This window comes from Oryctolagus cuniculus, chromosome 17, assembly GCF_964237555.1.
Source record: "Oryctolagus cuniculus chromosome 17, mOryCun1.1, whole genome shotgun sequence".
Taxonomy (NCBI): Eukaryota; Metazoa; Chordata; class Mammalia; order Lagomorpha; family Leporidae; genus Oryctolagus; species Oryctolagus cuniculus.
Window position 1 is genome coordinate 18,267,410 of NC_091448.1, and position 15,686 is coordinate 18,283,095.

The window sequence follows — 15,686 nt, forward strand, 5'->3', positions numbered from 1 at the left end:
TGGGCTCCCAGCCCCTCCTCACCCACCCCAGCCCCTCCTGTTCTCTTTTTGGGGTCTGGCGCACCATCTTCCCACCCGAGGGAAGCTGGGTCCAGAGTTCTGTGTGGGGCTGAGGAGCTCCTGACTGGCCCAGGAGCCGCCTCCCGGGCCCAGCCCCTGCTGGGGCTGCAGCACTGCTGCCTGCCTGCTGCCAGCTCGCCGGGAGCCTGCTGCCTCGCGTTCCCTCCCCGCCTCGCCCAGCGCTGGGCTGTGGAGCAGAATGATTTCCTGTAATTGGCCAGCAATCCGGCCACCCTGACTTGTTCTATCGACATGCTGGTTAGCTGGAAATTGTATTGGAATCTGAGCAACGGCAAGGGAGGGGAGAGAGGTGGAGAGCAGAGCGCCCGCCCTGGGTCCCAGCTGGGTGCGGCCTCGGCTCTGGTGGGGAGGAGCAGGAAGGCACCCGCGGCTGTCCCCACCTCCTTCCTTCGCTCCTCTCCTGCCATCTCCAGGGTTCCCTTCCCACCCTCTGCGGCTCCACGGCCCAGGGCCATCACTGTGTCCACCCCGCCTCCTGCCCTAGGACTGTTCCTTCTGACCTAAAGTGCCTCTGTGAGAACGGAAGGCGCTCAGCGGATCTCCCCCTCCAAGCCAGTTTCTAGGAGCTTCCTAAACCTGTCCCCACCCCCACCCCCACCCCCCGCGAAACAGACGGCCCATCTGAAGGCTTGTCAAGAACTGCTAGATAGAGGTGGTATCTGTTGTACCAATTAAGAGGCCAGCACCCCACACTGGGGTACCTGGGTTCAAGTCCTGGCTCTGCTTTTCTTATCTATTTATTTGAGAGGTTGAGTTACAGACAGAAAGAGGGAGAGACAGGAAGGTCTTCCATCTGCTGGTTCACCCCCCACCCCCAAATGGCCAGAGCTAGGCAGATCCAAAACTAGGAGCCAGGAGCTTCTTCCAGGTCTCCCACGTGGGTGCAGGGGCCCAAGGGCTTGGGCCATCTTCTGCTTTCCCAGGCCATAGCAGAGAGCTGGATCCTTAAAGGAGCAGCTGGGATACAATGGGGCGCTGACTGGGGATTCCAGTGCTGCAGGCGGAGGCTTACCTACTACGCCACAGCGCCGCCCCGTGGCTCTGCCTTCAGTTCCACCTTCTGCTAACTCACACCCTGGAGGGTGGCACTGATGGCTCAAGCACTTGAGTCCCTGCCACCACAAGGAACTGCAATTGAGTTCTGGATTGGAAGTGGAGCAGCCAGGACTCGAACTGTTGCCTATATGGGATGCTGGCATTAACCTACTACGCCACAGTGCTGGCCCCCACAAATTTTTTTTTTTAATAACTAGGAGGGGCCTGCATTGTGGCATAGCGGGTTAATGCCAGTATCTCAAATAGGCAACAGTTCGAGTTCCAATTGCTCCACTTCCAATCCAGCTCCCTGCTAATGAGTCAGGGAAAGCAGCAGAAGATGGCCCAGCGCTCGGGCCCCTGCACCCACATGGGAGACCTGGATGAAGCTCCTGGCTCCAGCCTGGCCCAGCCCTGCCCACTGGGGCCATTTGGAGAGCATACCAGAAGATGGAAGACCTCTTTTTGTGACTCTGCCTTTCAAATAAAAATACATTTTAGAAGTAAAATACTAGGTAAGGAACCCAAATATCTGTGGGGCAGCACAGGTGGCAGGTGATGCCAGCGCTTGGTAGTTAAGCCTGCGGGTCATCCCACCATCCCCATGCCCTGGCCCTGGCTCCCTCGCAGAGCTGGGCCACTTCAAGGAGACAACCACGTGAATGCCTTGCCAACCACAAACCTCTGCGATCACCCCCACCCCCACCCCGCTGCCTTCATGGCTCCGCCCAGGGAGCTAAGGCCCTACGTGGGGAAATGGGACACAGGCCCAGGGGATGCACAGCTGCAGGGAGGCGACCAGGACACATCCTAGTGCCGCCACGGCTTCAGGCGAACGCATAGGGCACCCGGGCAGCAGAGCACGCGGGCAAGCCACGCTCGCTGCCTCTTAATTAGCGCTTGGGGCCAGGCAGCGCGCCCACCCCTGGCGCTGCGCCCGCGAGCCGGGTTCCGAGGGCGTGCGTCTCCCGGGAGGGAAAGTTGGGCCCCGCCGGGAGCCCGGACCCAGCCCAGGCGCGTGCTGCCACCTGCCGGTCGGAGGGGCGGGCGCCGTTTCCCATTCCGCTGCGGGGAAAGCAGGCCGCCTTCTGAGGTCTGCTAGGACCACGGAGCCTGGGGTCTGGAGGGAGACAAAGGAGTGGCAGGGGAGCTACGGCCGGGTCAGGGCCGCATTTGGGGTTTCTCCATTACTTCTTACCTGGCCATGCTTGGCATCCTCACATTCAACTCAGCACTCCCAGCCAAGGAATGCTTTGGGGATTAAGGAGGCCCTAAGATGTAAGCCTACTCCGTGATAGAAACCAAAGGCAGATGGTCACACGGGAGCAGGACACAGAGGGGGCCCCAACCCCAGAGAAATCTCAGGGGTACTATGGGCAGAGGTCAGAGCCTGGTTCCGTGACCCCCCATTTCTGGGCCTGGGACAGGAACAAGCAATGTTATGTTGTCTATGAAGCATCACACACCATCAGTGTCCAGCATGCCACAGGCCCTCAAGTCATTTATTTATTATTTGGGGGCCAGGGCACTGCGAGGACCCATAGCTTCCCTCCTTCCCCCCATCCTGCCAGGTCTCACCAAACAGGGGAAGCAGTGGGTGTCTACCACCCACCCAGTAGCCCAGGAGCCTGCATAGAGCTAATGAGCTGGTCTCAGGTATGAACGGCTCTGAGAAAGGGGGCAGTAAATATGACCACAACACTGGCATCTGTCACCCTCAATTCTGGCCTTACTAGGCTCTGGCCACATGATCCATTCATCAGTAGGTCTCTGGGCACCGGCGGGAGCCTGCTGCCTGCACTGATCTAATTGGGCTGGCAGAGGTGGATGGTGGGGCAGAGGACACAGCTCTGGCACCTCCATCCAACTCCCACAAAGGCACACTGGACCTGGCTGGTGCTGTTCTGGGGCCCAGGCACCAGTGTGGAAGAGGCCGGGGTAAACCCCAAATGGTGCCAGCCACGTCTGAGAGCTTCCGTTGGTCCAGGGCATCTCAGGTCCACACGCTTTATTAAGCACCAACAGTGAGCCCGGCTCTGCACCAGGGACACGGAGGTGAGCAGGACTGGCCCTGCCCTCGACAGGCTGACGGTGGAGCCGGAGAATACAACCAGCTCTTGGCCCATCTCTGTGCCGTGGAGGAAGGCAGGACGTGGGGCTGGGGCTACCCCACACCTAGCCCAGCCGCGGCTGCAGGCAGGGCCTGGATTGGGAACCAGCCAGCTGGAGGGGAATGGAGAGGTATTCTGGGAGTGGGGGCCTCCCACGGCAGGCATGGAGGTGAGAGCTTGCGGTGCCTGTGCAGTGACAAGAAGGCAGGGCTCAGAGGTAGTGGGCACGGTTCAGGGCACTGGAGAAACCCTACGGTGGGATGGGGGTCTCCTGGAAGAAGCTGGACTCAGCCCATCTACCCCATTACCCACGAGAGAATCCTCACTGCACCCTGGCCACAGGCTGCATCCCAGGAGGAGCCCTGTTTAAAGGTGGAAGCCTTTGGTCCGAAATGAATTGCAACAGTGCTGGTCCGTGGAGGGGATCTGGGCCGTGTGCAGCCTGTGCTTGGAGAGGGCCCAGGCTCGGGGAAGCCCTGGCCTCCCAGCCGCAGGGAGACTGAGGGCCAGAGTCTAGCTGTCTCCGACCGTGGCTTTCCCCCTCCACCAGGGCTACTGTTCTGTAGGAAGTGCCGAGGAAGGAGGACTCACGAGAAGGTGGGAGGCAGGGCCCCTACCACCCCAACAGCCGTCCCTCAGCTTCAGGGCAGGATGTAGACCAAACAAGGGGCCCGGCTCAGGCTCAGGGCACCCGGAATGCGTGTGTGTCGATGGGGGTGGGGACACCAGATGTGCTGCCAGGCGTCAGCCCCCAGGCGGCCTCGGCCTGCACAGCTAGGGATAAGGCAGGAGGTAGCGGGTGAGCAGGTAGAGGAGGCTGGCGATGCCGGCCAGGCCCGCGAGGACCCCGAGCCTCAGTGGCAGGTACTCCAGGGAGCGCTCCAGCTCGGCGTACAAGTGGACGACCTGGCGTTTGGTGACGCTCCACTCGCCTGAGTTATCCAGAACGTGGCGAGCCATGCGGGCCTTCTCCTTCAGGGGCAGCTGGGCCCGGATGCGGGCCTCTGCGTCCTCACGGCTCAGGTTGTTCCGCCGCATCAGCCGTGCCAGCTGTGTGTCCCGGTCACTAAGGATGGGGAAAGGGCACTGTAGGCCTTGGCCTGCCTCCCTCTCACCAGCAAGACACAGGGGTGGGCAGGAGCTAGGGCGTGGAGACCCAGTCTTCCCACGACCCCACCCTGCATGGGTAGCATGGGCTACCTCGGGTCCCTGGCAGGAGGAAGGCCTGGAGGCTTCCACCTCAGCCCACTCTTGGTGAGGACGCTGCGGCTCTGCGGGCTCCGCAGGTCCCTTCACACGAACACGCAGGTGCAGCTGTCTGCTGCCACCCGCAGTCTCCACCTTGCCCCCAGGCCTGGCTGGCCCTGCTGGTGGCAGGGTCTGAGCACCTGGGAGCAGCTGCGTCCTGGAGCCCCAGGGGAACTTCCGCTGAAAGGTCCACGACCGCAGAGTGCTTCCGGCAGCTTCCCAGGAGCCGGGACGCGAGACCAACACGAGCTCCTCAGGCCGCCACAGGGACCCCGGCTCCTCCCCGCCACAGCCTCCTGCCCACTGACAGTTAAAGGCGGAAGCTGCTGTGCTGGCTGAGGAAGTGGGTCGGCCAGTGAGGAGCAAGGAGGAACCAGAGGGGAGAACGGGACACCTGTGGTCTTGGGACAGTGCAAGCTCTGTGGATGAGGCTGGGGGCACCCGCTTCCCACCTGCCCTGGTACGGCTCTCTGGGCCCCTCCTCAGGAACCCGTCCATTTAGGCTCTAGCAGGGGTCTTCCCACGTCCCCTTGGCACTTTGAGCTGCCCCGGTCCTCCACAGGAGCATGCACAGAAGGGGAAGTTTACAGCAGCTGTTTGCTGTCTGCTGGGTCTCATCCCTGCTATGCCACTGGGCCTGGGTTTTCCCGGTTATAACGAGGAAGCAGACGATTCTTCTTAGGTTCTTAGGAACCCTGGGAAGCAGACCAAGCAAGGCCAGATCCAGGGCAGCCACCCGCCGTGTAGATGAACTGCTCAGGCCACAGATTTCCTTTGTTATGAGGATAGTGTCTCGTTGAGGTCATGGGAACAAGCCCTATTCCAAACTTAGGCAGGGATGGAAGTCTGTGCAGGGAAAACCAAGGGGAGAGAAGAGAGACGGCCTAGGGCTGCCTGTGCACATCTCTGGGGAGGCATGGCACAGACCAGAGGGTCCCCAGGACGAGAGTCCTGGGGCAGAGAAACGGGACCATCCCAGAGGTTTAAAATGTGATGCTACTGGTGGTAACAGGATTTTTACCCAAATGCTTTTTCACAATGGCAAACTTCTCAAAAATACCAATAATCAGGGCTGGCATTGTGGTACAGCAGGGAAAGCCACCATCTGCAATGTATGGGTTCATGTACCAGTTGCCCCACTTTTTTTTAAGATTTATTTTATTTACTTGAAAGAGTTACAGGGCGAAGTAAAGACAGAGAGAGAAGTCTTCCATCGCTGGTTCACTCCTCAAATTGCCACATTGGCTGGAGCTGAGCTGATCTGAAGCCAGGAGCCAGGAGCTTCATCCAGGTCTCCCACATGGGTGCAGGGGCCCAACGACTTGGACAATCCTCCACTACCCTCCAGGCATATTAGCAGGGAGCTGGATCAGAACTGGAGCAGCCAAGACTCAAACTGGACCCATAGGGGATGCCAGCACTGCAGGCCAGGGCTTTAACCCACTGCGCCACAGTGCTGGTCCCTGCTCCACTCTGATCCAGCTCCCTGCTAATGGGCTAAGGAAAAGTCGTGGAAAATGACCCAAATGTGTGGGACCCTGCCACCCACGGGCAGACCTGGATGAAGCCCCTGGCTCCTGGCTATGGCCTAGCCCAGTACTGGCCATTGCAGCTAAGTTGGGGAGTGAGCCAGTGGATGGAAGATCTCTCTATCTCTCCCTCCTTCTGTAACTCTTGACTTCCAAATCAATAAATAAATCTTTCAAAAAATATAAATTATCGTGCTTTGGGGTAATCACACCTTTATTACTGCTAACACATCAGGGGAAGTTTGCCAGGTAAAGCATGGATCCCTTTGATGAAAGCAAATAATCACTTCTCGCCCTGGCCTCTTGAGAGCTGCCTGCCCACACAGGCTGAAACGTGGGGTGGGAACAGCACTCAGGAGACTGGCACAGGCTCCTCTGCCTAGTGTGTGGGGTTGAAGAGCGCGCGGAGAGCAGCAGAATCAACAAAGCCCTACTCAACTTCCAGAAGCTACAGCTACCTCTGCTCTCGGCAAACAGACTGACCTCAAAGACAAGCGCAGGAGAGGCAGCGGCAAGGGCAGCTGTGAACACTTGGGGGCCGCAGAGGAGGCCGGGCCCCTGTGCTGCTTTCTCATCTACACTCTAAGATCTAAGGTCCTTAGTTTGAAAACCATAGGTGCAAAGTGCCAGGTGTTCAGGCAAAAGGAACTGCAGGTCTTCCTGGGGCCTGCTTGGCCTCAGCCGAGTGTTTCACAAACAGGGAACAAAGCAGCAGGTTTACATCATGGGCTGGGGTGCAAGCAATTCCGACTGCAGTTAAACGACACCCACGAGGCAGAGGGTAGGGAGATACCTAGGCGCTGAGCATTCCAGGCCCTGCCTCCACTGTACCAGGAGCCTCCCACACACCAGCCTCTTGAGAGCCACCCTGTGCCTAAAATACCTGCAGAGCCAAGAGCCCACCTCTGTGTCTGCTGTACTTGTGGGCGGCATCCAGGAAGCCTCTGGGCAGCACAGGCTCTCTGCAGCCTCCTCTACCCTCACCCCGCCGGGGCTGTGACTCACTTTCTCTGGCCGTTTGATCCTCTTCTGTTTGCCGAACCTGGGTTCTGAGAACAAAGCTCCCTCCTCAGATGGGCACTGACAGTTCTCTCCATGCAACCTCCTGTTCACAGGCACTGCCACCAGTGGCAACCCTGGACCAACCCAGTTCTTGGCCCGTTCAGCTTTTGCTTCTGGAAGTCAGAAGCGTCAACCCCTATCCTGACCACCTCATGCTGGAAGGTAAACTGAGCCAAATGATAAGTGTGGGAGTTGACTGGAAAGTTGAGAAGTGCTACAGAGGCAGAGCTAGGGAAAAACAACATGGCAGCCTAGGGAGAGGCCTGGCATCTGGAATGAAGTATCTCTAACAGCCAGCAGGGGGAGCCCTTCCCAAGCACTACAGAAGCCTGGGGCGGGGTGGGGGGGTGGGGGGGTGGGTGTCCATCACTTTGCACCTGGTCCCCAGCTGTATCAGGGTCAGGCACAGAGGTGGGTTTCTGTAGGCTCTGGGCACTGCTGCCCAAATCCCCTGTGCCATCTGGTTGCCCCCCACCCCCCGAGCCTCCACCCTCTCCCCAGTAGGTAGAGAGCAAAGTGATATGTGCATTTTCCAGGCACGCACCTCACCCCAGGGGTTGGCCAGGCCATCCACACACTCACCAGTATACTACCACCGTGTGTTTCATGTACTTGAGGAGTTTCTTAGTTTCAAACAGCAGGGGGATATCCAGAATCACGTAGCGATATCCTGGGGAGAGAATGGAAACCCTCAAGTTCAATTCTACAAGCACACACATCAGGGGCTATGCAAGGAAACAGACAAAACCACCAGTCCCGACCATCACAGCGAGGAGACCCTCTCAGGACAGACAGGCTCTGAACCCCAGCATGTGATGCCATTTGGAACAGGCTGCTGCAGCAAATCCTCCCTGGCTGGCTGGCCAGGGGAGACCCTGTAGAAGGGCTGGCGTCTGCACTGGCCTTGAAATATCAGCAGGACTTCTGCTCTCTGAAAGTGAGAAGGTGGAGGGAGGAGTTCAGGAATGAGGACCAGCAAAGCACAGCAGCAGGGAGGCTTCCTGTGCAGGCCCAGGTGGGGCCTCAAACGGCAAGGGAAGCCGACAAGTCGGTCAGGGCAGGTGTGGTCCATCTTGACCTTGAACTCCAAGGGCTGTTATTTCCCAGGAGGGAAACGACACAGCCAGAGCTGGAGGAGACTGGGCAGTTTCCAGAAGGCGGGCCCTTTCTGCCCTACTTCACCCCACCCCTGCTCAAAAACAGTGAAAGGCTAGGTTCTTCCCCAAGAGCTAGGGCCTGGCCTGGCCTCTGCTAAGACGCATCCCAGGGGCCATCCAGACAGAAGCTAATGTGGGGGTGGCAGCAGCAGTCCCCAAAGGAAAGAGGCTGCTTCTTGCATCAGCTGTGGACCTCATTCAGGGATGCGAGAGCGGGGCTGTCGTGACTGACCCTGTACCACCCACTCCAACAGCTGAGAGGCCAAGGCCAGTCAGAGGCGGCCCCTCTGCCACCGTGAGATGGCACGGGCCTTAGTTGCCTATGCACAGGCGCCTCATGCTCCTTCCACAGGTGTGGCTGGACAAAGCTGGGAAGTCCAAGGGAGCAGGGAGGAAGGTACAGGTGCTGCTTCTGCTCAGAAAGCCTTGGCCTAGACATGGCCCACTCTGAACACCTCCGGCATTGAACCTGACACAGGACACACTAACCCCAGAGGTGATGCACTAAATGGTGGTGAACCCCAGCTGCCGACTTTCCTGTCTCCCAGGCCCTGCAGCTCAGGAAGTCCAAGGGATGGCTGCAGTGGAGGGAGGATGGAGCACACTTCAGGTTACAGCCCCCGCCTCCCCACCGTGTGATCCCGGAGCCCTCGACAGACTTCATCTGTGAAAATGGTCACAAAGAACAGCCACTTCAGGGCTGGCGCTGTGGCACAGCAAGTTAACCCAAGACCTGCCGTACTGGCATCCCATATGGGTGCTGGTTCGAGTCCCCACTACTCCACTTCCAATCCAGCTTCCTGCTAATGTGCCTGGGAAAGCAGCAGAGGACAGCGCAAGTCCTTGGACCCCCGCCCCCATGTGGGGGACCTAGATGAAGCTCCTGGTTCCTGGCTATGGCCTGGCCCATCCCTGGTCATTGTGGCCATTTGGGGAGTGAACCAGTAGATGGAAGATTTCTCTGTCTCTACTTCTATCTCTGCAACTCTGCCTTTCAAATAAACAAATTTTTTTAAAACAAAACAAAAGCACAGCCACTGCACAGGATGATGACAAGAGTGACCGAGCTCCTGAGCGCCCTGAGTGAAGGTGACTGTTCCTATTGTTCCCCACACCTCCAGCTCAGAGCAGGAGCCAGGCCCTCATCCTCCCTGGGCCTCTTATCTCCCTCTCCTGCTCCACTCCCACCGCCTCCTCCCCCCACACTGTCCTTTCTCCCAGGCCCTCTCGGGAGCTCGTGGCCAGCTCTCGGGTTCACCGGCAAAGGGCTATTCAGCTGTCACATCCCCCCTGCTTGGTAAGCTCTGCAAACTATCCCGACTCTATTAAGACATCCGTCTGCCTACACAGAGACCTCCCAACAGCTGGTGATCTTATCTGACGTTTGATTATACCAACTTTGACAGTTGTATTTGTTATACTCATCAGGGAAAATCGGGGACGGTAGAAGCCACAGCTGTCGTCCCCGTTTTTCACCTTATCGAGCTGGAAAGAGCTTTCTCCTTTTATTTAAGTGGTGCTGGTTGGGGAGGCGGGAGGCTGGGTGGATGACACAGTGGGAGAGCTCTGGAGCGAGTGACATTATCCACGGCTTGATTTCAGAGAGGGAGAGCGGCTGCGGCCCTGCGGCCTTGCAGATGTACTTGCAAATGGCCTGGGAGCGAATGCGAAAGGGCAGGGATGAAAGGCAGAAGGCTGCACGCCAGCCAGGGAACGGGAGGCAGGACAAAGGCAGAGAGTCCTCGAGGGAGGGACGGGGGAGGAGGCTGTGGGCAGGTGCTGAGGAGGTGCGCGAGCTGGACCTGCAGGGACGAGGCCTGGACCAGCTCCAGCCTGGGGTGGGGCGGGGGGAGGGAAGGCCAAAGGCATGAACGTCTATGGAGTCACCCCTTTCTGGGGGGAGGAGTAGCCAAAGGGGGATGGGAGTTGAGGGAGAGGCCCACTCTGTCCAGAACTTGAGGCATGACGGAGTACCGGGTTTGATGTAAAAGCCAGAGGAAAATCCCAAAGGCTCCCCCCATACCCTCCAGGAAGTAAAGTTTCTAGTTCATGACTGATAGCAGGAGACAGGCAGCCGAGCCTTCAACTCAGAGGCCCGAGCCCAGGCTAGAAGCCACAGCCCAGGCTAGAGGCCACATGTGCCAGAAGCTTGCAGGCAGGTCTTGCCAGGGACCCAGGCCAGCCTCTCTGCTGTCCCACTTCTGGGAACTGACCCCATTGGGCTGGGAACTCCATCCAGGTTCCAACATGGGTGGCAGGAACCCAAGTACTCGGGCCATCGTCTGCTGCCTTCCCAGGGTGCACATTAGCAGGAAGCTGGATCAGAAGTAGAGTAGCTGATGTGCTAATGTGCCTGGGGAAGCAGCAGAAAGTACTTGGGCCCCAGCCACCCACGTGGGGATGAAGTTCCTGGCTCCTGGTGTCCACTGGACTCAACCTCGGCCACTGAGGCCATTTTGGGAACAAATCAGAGGATAGAAGATCTCTTTTGCTGTACCTCTTTCAAATAGAAGAAATAAATCTTTAAAAAAAAAAAGAAGAAGAAGAAGAAGAAGAAAGAAGAAGGAAGAAGGAAGAAAGAAGGAAGAAGGAAGAAGGAAGAAAGAAGGAAGAAGAAAGAAGAAGAAGGAAGAAGGAAGAAGAAGAAGAAGAAGTGGACTAGCTGGGACTAGAACCAGACATGCGGTCATGTGGGCATGCCTGGCAGTGGCCTAACTACTGTACACAATGTCCTCCGCCGGCCACAGTTAATATCTCTGTGATAACTACGTCACTAATGTGGATGCTTCAGACCTCCCAGCAGTGTTCAGAGCTGGCATCAGCATCTGTGCAGATGAGGAACTGGGCTGACTGACTGGGTCTCTGGGCAGTCAGGACCTGAACTCAGGCCTAAGACTATTATATATCAGCTATTACTGCTCTCGTCGCTACTGGAAAGTCAGCTTACTTCTTAGAGATCATGGCTCAAGACTCATTAAATTGTCAGCCTTCTTCCATCTGCTGGTTCATTTCCCAGGTAGTGCAATGGCCAGTGCTGGGTCAGGCCAAAGCCAGGAGCCAGGAGCTTTCTCCCATGTGGCTACAGTGGCCCAAATACCTGGACCATCTTCTGCTTTCCCAGGTACATTAGCAGGGAGCTGGATCTGAAGTGGAGCAGCCGGGACTTGAACCAGCGCCCACATGGGATGCCAGCATCACAGGCAGCGGCTTTACCCACTATGCCGGCTGTCAACCTTCTTAAGAGTGAGGGACATGTGCCTCCTTCCTGGGAGTGAGTGCCAAGAAGCAGTGTGAGCTCTTCAGTCTGGATAACCAGCTCTGCGCCCTGGCCTGGCCAACCTGCTGCAGGGAACAGGCCCTAGGCTCTGGAAGGAGGGGACTTTGCCTTGGGTCTTACCCCGGAGGAAGTACTTGAAGGTCTCCTTCATCATTTCCTTTTGGATCTCAGGGTGAGTGATGGTGTTGAGCAACTGCCGCCGGTCAGGCTGGTTAAAGATCAAGTCCCCCAGGACCTTGCGATTGATGTCGCCATTCTCCAGCAAGACCTCGGTGCCAAAGGCCTCCACGATGCGCCGATGGGCAGGGTATCCTGGCTGGACAACTGTGGCAGGAGGAAGAGGCTGCATCACTCCCCAGAGCCCTTGGGAAAGCCAGAGGATCCCAAGTGATCAGAGGCGAATGACAGGGAACCCAGGGTGCTTCTCTTAGATGGAGGGAGGGGAGGGAGTTAAGACCAGAGAGCACAAGATCCCTCCTCCTGGCAGTGGGCGGGGTGAGGAAGCGGGGAGTCCCACTAGAAGGGCAAGCACGGGGCAGAGACAGGAAAGAGGACCAGGGCCGAGAGGAGCCTCACTCTCCTTGAGGCCTCAAGGCTGTTCACGAAGAGGTGCAAAGAAGGGGAACATAGAAACCACCGCATACACCCGCTCCAGGCCCCTCCAACTCACCGTGCCGGGCGATGACGTCCACGTCAATCACCGCACAGCCCAGCTGCTGGAACACCTGGAGCACCGAGCTCTTGCCTGAGGCAATGCCCCCCGTCAGGCCCACCAGGAACATCTTCTCAGCAAAGAGGCAGGTCCAAGAGATCACAGAGCCAGGAGCCAGAGAATCCGAAGAGCAGCCCTGGCCAACTGGGAGGGGCCGCCAAAGGAAGGCCAGAGGACCTGCTGGCAGAGGCGAGCAGCCCTGGTCAGTGTTGGGCCAAAAGGCCTGGGGGTGGGGGAGGGAGGGGAAGGGTAGAGAGGCGCAGCCTGGACAGGCAGAGTCGAGCCCTGAGCATGGGGCACTTGGGGCCATCTGGAGAGAAGGCCTTTAGTATTCTTCTAAAACATGAACAAAGGCGTCAAACTAACACGGCATATGTTTAGCAAACAAACCACTGGGCAAGGAGTGGGCATTGGGCATAGCAGTTAAGATGCCTGCATTCCACACGGGAGAACCTGAGTTCTATACCTGACTCTAGCTTCCTGCCAGTGTAGACCCTGGGAGGCAATGGTAATGGCACAGGTAACTTTTGCATCCCTGTCTCCACTATAGGAGGCCTGGACCAGGTTCCAAGCTCCTGGCTTTAGCCAGGCCAAACCCTTGTCTTTGTGGGTATTGGGGAGTGAACCAGCAGACGGGAGCACTCTCTCACTCTCTGCCTATTTGTCTCTCAAATATATATATATATATATATGTATTTTTTTTTAAAGATTTTTTTTTTTTTTGATAGGCAGAGTGGACAGTGAGAGAGAGAGACAGAGAGAGAAAGGTCTTCCTTTGCCGTTGGTTCACCCTCCAATGGCCGCCGCTGCAGCCGGCGCACCGCGCTGATCCGATGGCAGGAGCCAGGATCCAGGTGCTTTTTCCTGGTCTCCCATGGGGTGCAGGGCCCAAGCACCTGGGCCATCCTCCACTGCACTCCCTGGCCATAGCAGAGAGCTGGCCTGGAAGAGGGGCAACCGGGACAGAATCCGGCGCCCCGACCGGGACTAGAACCCGGTGTGCCGGCGCCGCAAGGTGGAGGATTAGCCTATTGAGCCACGGCGCCGGCATAAAGATTTATTTATTTTACTTGAAAGTCAGAGTTACACAGAGAGAGAAGGAGAGGCAGAGAGAGAGAGAAAGAAAGAGGACTTCCATCCCCTGGTTTACTCCTCAGTTGGCCGCAACGTCTGGAGCTGCGCTGATCTGAAGCCAGGAGCCTCTTCCAGGTCTCCCACTTAGGTGCAGGGGCCCAAGGGCTTGGACCATCTTCTTCTGCTTTCCCAGGCCATAGCAGAGAGCTGGATTGAAAATGGAGCAGCCAGGTCTCAAACCAGCGCCCAAATGGGATGCTGGCACTGCAGGTAGCAGCTTTACCCAGTACATCACAGTGCCGGCCCCTCAAATACATTTTTAAAAAGATTTATTTATTTATTTATTTGAAAGGTAGAATTACAGAGAGGCAGAGGCAGAGAAAGAGAGAGAAGTTTTTCATCCACTGGTTTATTCCCCAGATGGCTGCAATGGCTAGAGCTGAGACGATCCGAAGCCAGGAGCCAGGAGCTTCCTCCAGGTTTCCCACATGGGTGCAGGGGCCCAAGCACCTGGGCTATCTTCTACTGCTTTCCCAGGCCATAGCAGAGAGCTGGATCAGAAGTGGAGCAGCCGGGTCTCAAACTGGTGCCTATATGGGATACCGGCTCTGCAGGCAGTGGCTTTACCCACTACACCACAGGCACCTCAATACATTTTTAAAAATGGATTTTTAATGTAAAGGAGTGGGCATTTGTCCTAGCAGGTAAGATGTTGGGTTGGGATATCTGCATTTCATATCAAAGTGCCAGGATTCATGTCCTGGTTCTGCTTCCCATTCCAGTTTCCTGCTAATGGACACACTGGGACACAGCAGGCGATGGTAGCTGGGTCCCTGCCATCCACTTGGGAGACCTGGATTGAGTTCCTGGCTCCAAGCTGCAGCCTAGCTCAGCTCTGGCTGTTCTGAGAATTTGGGGAATAAACCAGCAGAGGGGAACTCTGACTTTCTTTCTCTCTGCTTCTCAAATATATAAGTAATAAGATATATATATATAGATAAAGATATAGATATAGATATATATTTAAATGCTGGGCGAGCAGACCAAGGTTGGAAGCTGCTGGTCAGAGTTCACACTAGAGGAGGCCGACTTCCTGTAGCAAGCGGGACATCTGTCCTTGCCCCAGCCTCCACTTCCCAGTCCGGGACTCTAAGGTTCACAGGGACAATACAGTCTGCCTACAAGCCACTCAAGCGGGTTGCCAGAGAGACCACAGATAGAATCCAGATGTTCAGGCCCTCTTCTGCCCAAAAGCCCCCCTCTCTACATGAAGACCCCCTGGAACAAAGATGCTGAGGGTCGCTTATCTAGACTGGGTCAAGCAATCCCTCCTCTTCAACCGAGCCATGGCCCAGATGGGGAGCCGGATGGCAAGCAGAGGCTCGGCGGCAGCTAAGCCTGAGTGCCGATCTTGCCGAGAAAGACTCTGGGGGAAAGGATGGCAGGCTGGGAGGCCGGGGACGCAACCTGGAGCTCAGGGTCATGGTTCGTAGCTCCAGCTCACCATGCCGGGCCACTCACCAGGCATGGATGATGCTGACTTCAACTCACCATGCATGGATGGCAAAGGTTAGGAGCACGGACCTCTTTCAAGCCGGCTCCTCCACTGACGCCCTGTGCAACCCTGGGCAAGGCACTGGCCTCTCTCAACCTGTTTTCTCCTCTATAAACTGGAGTTAACAGAACCTGCCTCGGAGGGCTCCATGCAGGCCGGATGGGAAGACGTGCAGAAGCCTGAGATGCCCGTGTGTGGGGGTGGTAGAAGCAGGGTTGTGACACAGGGCAGGCTGCAGGGGTCAGAATCACAGGATAGGGGCCGACGCTGTGGCGTAGCGAGTGAAGCCACCACCTGCAGTGCCGGTGTCCCATATGGGCGCCGGTTCGAGTCCCGGCTGCTCCACTTCCAATCCAGCTCTCTGATGTGGCCTGAGAGCGCAGTGGAGGATGGGCCAAGTCCCTGGGCCCCTGCACCTGTGTGGGAGACCTGGAGGAGGCTCCAGGCTCCTGGCTCCTGGTTTCGGATTGGCGCAGCTCCAGCCATTGTGGTCATCTAGGGAGTGAACCAGTTGATGAAAGACGTCTCTCTCTCTCTGCCTCTCTGTAACTCTTTCAAGTAAACAAATAAAATCTTAAAAAAAAAAAAAAAAAAGAATTACAGGACAAAGACTTCCATGAAGTCGTGTCTCCATCCCTGCAACCCCATGCTGTCTTACAACAGACTCGGAACAAATCATGTTGCATTTTCTGGAGTAAATGGGGTTATCACAAGTTGGACTTTGTTCCCAGGCTGGAGGCAATTAAATTAAAGGCCAGGTTCCTCTCATCCTCCCTCTAGTGACAAATCACTTCTCCAGGACTTTGAAATCTGTCACAGGATCTTTTTTGGTTAAACAGCAGATT

At 56.9% G+C, this 15,686-nt stretch overlaps 1 protein-coding gene across 6 annotated transcripts in view; it reads right to left on the bottom strand.

The window, feature by feature from the left end:
- Positions 1–2,584: 2,584 nt before the first annotated feature.
- DCAKD (dephospho-CoA kinase domain containing) overlaps positions 2,585–15,686 on the bottom strand; it is a 37,353-nt gene continuing 24,251 nt past the window's right edge. For 4 of the 6 annotated variants that reach the window (XM_051825776.2, XM_070060591.1, XM_008271614.4 and 1 more), the window contains exons 2-5: positions 12,171–12,389; positions 11,621–11,824; positions 7,649–7,736; positions 2,585–4,293 (exon numbers count right to left, since the gene is read on the bottom strand). In XM_051825776.2, the coding sequence (XP_051681736.1) occupies positions 4,002–4,293; positions 7,649–7,736; positions 11,621–11,824; positions 12,171–12,282 (696 nt within the window). In that variant the 5' untranslated portion in view covers positions 12,283–12,389 and the 3' untranslated portion in view covers positions 2,585–4,001. Of the gene's footprint in view, positions 4,294–7,648; positions 7,737–11,620; positions 11,825–12,170; positions 12,393–15,686 lie in introns of all 6 variants that reach the window. The other 2 variants (XM_008271616.4, XM_008271615.4) reach the window with 1 other exon arrangement.